The 2,821-nt window shown below is 50.4% G+C and overlaps 1 protein-coding gene across 1 annotated transcript; it reads right to left on the reverse strand.

Annotated features, from left to right (window-relative positions):
• Positions 1-45: 45 nt before the first annotated feature.
• LOC102019754 (disintegrin and metalloproteinase domain-containing protein 21-like) lies at positions 46-2,712 on the reverse strand. Its single transcript, XM_005372587.1, has one exon. It carries the CDS (start codon positions 2,461-2,463, stop codon positions 265-267), a length of 2,199 nt encoding a protein of 732 aa, XP_005372644.1. The 5' UTR covers positions 2,464-2,712; the 3' UTR covers positions 46-264.
• Positions 2,713-2,821: the final 109 nt, after the last annotated feature.

Below are 2,821 nucleotides of genomic sequence, written 5' to 3' on the forward strand. Positions count from 1 at the left end.
TCCCCAGCTTTCCTTGGCTATGACAAAACACTGAAGACAAGCAGCTCGCGGGTTGGAAGGATTTATTTGGGTGCATGACACAGTGAGCATCCGCAGCCAATGCAGGAATAGCTGCTGTCCACTGAGCCCACTCCTCCCACATTCCCCCCCATGTGCCACGGGTCCCAGGGACTTGTGTGGATGTGCAGGACTTGAGGCTTTGTTATCTCGTCTTCTGATTTCTCCGAAGTTGTCTGGTTTACAGAGGTGGAAGCCTGACTCCCTTTAGTTTGGCTCAGGAGGAGGTTCTTCCTGAACAGTGACAGTCTTGATTACACGCACATTCGTGGCCACCCCAAAGAGCAGTGCCGCTATTATTGCGTACAGGCGACCAAACAATAGTCTCATATACTGCACTGCCTCCTTTGAGTGGATTACGGTCCGCAATTTTCTTGGAGGTGGCCCACCGCTCGTACTCCCACCAGCACCTCTTTTTTTACACAGTGGAGGGTCCCAACCTACATGGCAATGACATTCCTTTTGGTTGTTGCAAAGTCCCCTAAAATTGCACTTATCCGGAGTACAGTCATAATGTATTCTTGATACGGAGCCATTGCAAGAGTTTCTATCACAGAATTTTCCAGGGGCACAGACTGTACCAGTTCGCACATGTCCCACATCAACGGTTTGCGTCTGACGGTGTTCATCCACCCCAAAACACCAAGACTTATCATACTTAGACTGATGGAATGAAACATGTTCCTGCAACCGGGGAAGGTGAGTAACATTGGTACACTGTAACTTTCCACAAAGAAGGTCGCGTGGACTGCAAGCATTGTGAGTCATCGATGAAGGGTACCTGGAACAATGTCCAAATCTGTTGCCTTTTGCATTTATTTTATAGCAGACACTATCACCATTCACAGCATTTCTGCCAAAGATCTCTCTGCAATGCATGGTGCGATCAGAACAGTTTCCTTGATAACAGTAGCTTTCTTCAGTGCACGGGGTTCCATCTTGCATATGCAGGTCCGTCGGACAGGTCCGTACGTTTCCGAAGCAATACTCGGGCAGATCGCATATGTTCTTGATGGGTCTGCAGAGTGTCCCCACTGGGGAGTAGGTGCAGTTTGTGCAGCAATCTTCCCCATCACAAATGCTACCAGGAGTAAACCTGCAGGTAGTCTGACAACATGCGTTAGCATAGCATCGCTTGAAGGATCCACAATCACACTCCTCCCCTGGTTCCACTCTTTGGTTCCCACAAAGATACTCTGTATGGGTTTTGTTATAGTATGAAAATTCTGAATACAGGCATGACTCTCGTCCTGATGCAACTGTGTTTGCCATGTGCAAATAGGAGCAGTTACTGTACGCATCTGTTAACACAGGGTGCCGGCTCATCACGCAGGTGGCCCTTCTCTGGCACCGGCAATACTTGGTATCATATTCTAAACCAAAACATCTCGAAACCTGTTGTGCTGCTATGACAGCTCCGAAGAAGTAGTGTCTACCCCTTAGTCCAATAAACATCAAGTGTCTATCACTGCATAAACCATAAAGAGGTGGAGCAACGTCTAATTCATAAGGTCCTTTCAGAAGTACTACGAAGGCTGCATTGGGTTTTATGACCTGCCAGATTAGACGTCTGTACAGTTGAAAATAAGCACCTTGTGGCATTCTGTAGTCAGTAAGTGACACTGGGTCTCTCTGATCAAATACGCCCAAGGCAAATACAATGTACCGAAGAGCTATATTTTCAGCTATTGCTGCAACTGCACCACCCAGTCTCAGCATAAATCTTATAGTCTGTGTCACGTTGCTGCCATGTTTCTTGTATATCTCATTGGGACTTTGAATAAAGCCTTTTATTCTGATGGGATGGTACAGATACACCTTACTAGGGATCCTGGGGTTTGCAGTGACATCAGCCCCATGGAATAGTGAGGGCCTCTCCTCTTCAGGTCTATATGGAGGCTCTGTTTCATTGACATCCACCACTATCTGGGACACAATGTGCTCAAAAATGAGGGAATCCTTGAGGGGCTTGATTTCATAGGCCCGGTCATCCAACTTCATGATCCCTTCCAGGCCTCCGTAGCACGTGTCGATGTTGGCCATCGAGTAAGGAACTTCCTCCACGTAGCCGACGTAGTTACAGTCCAGAGGGATGTAGGGGTACTGAATCTGCAAGGCACCTTGGTCAGTCTGCGTCGCCACCGGCAGATGTGTGGGCTGAAACCGTGTTTTTCTCCGCAGATGGATGACGTGCCTCTGGCCCCCAAAGCGCAGGCTGTAGGACAGCCAGCCGGGCACGTGCCCGCCTTTGCCATAGTGTGTGTGCTTCCTGGGAATCACCACCTCAGCTGAGGCATAGTGCCACGAGGGGCGGTCAGGGAAGCACTGGACAGGCCCCAGGAGTGCCCACAGCCCTAACAGCAGAAGCGGAGCCCTGAGGGGAACGTGCGTCTCTGCCAACCTCATGCTTCTGCTCAGGGGGTGTCATCTGTGAAGAGCAGATACTGGGGATCCCCTCGGGGCAGCCAGGTCTGAGGCTTTCGCTGTGGTCACGTCACCCTCAGGCAGAGAGCCACAGAGGGCAGAGGACCTGAGCAGACTCCCAGTGTGGGCCCCTGTGTGGTCACCTTGACCACCCAAGGGATGAGGTCATAGGCAAGGCACGACCTTCACTCTCTTTGGTTGCCATGGGCAGGGTGGGTCCACAAATGCTCCCCTGGAAGAGGCAAGAGAGGAGGCAGTGATCGTCTCCCCTGTACACATCCCTTCCTTGCTTCTTATATTAGAATACAAGAAACACAGTGGCCGTGTCCCCAAGCGCACT

Source organism: Chinchilla lanigera, unplaced genomic scaffold (genome assembly GCF_000276665.1).
Source record: "Chinchilla lanigera isolate Chin_1 unplaced genomic scaffold, ChiLan1.0 scaffold00001, whole genome shotgun sequence".
NCBI classification, from domain to species: Eukaryota; Metazoa; Chordata; class Mammalia; order Rodentia; family Chinchillidae; genus Chinchilla; species Chinchilla lanigera.

Excerpts from the sequence above, each read along its gene's own strand:
- LOC102019754 (XM_005372587.1), bottom strand. The coding sequence starts at position 2,463 with ATGAGGTTGGCAGAGACGCACGTTCCCCTCAGGGCTCCGCTTCTGCTG.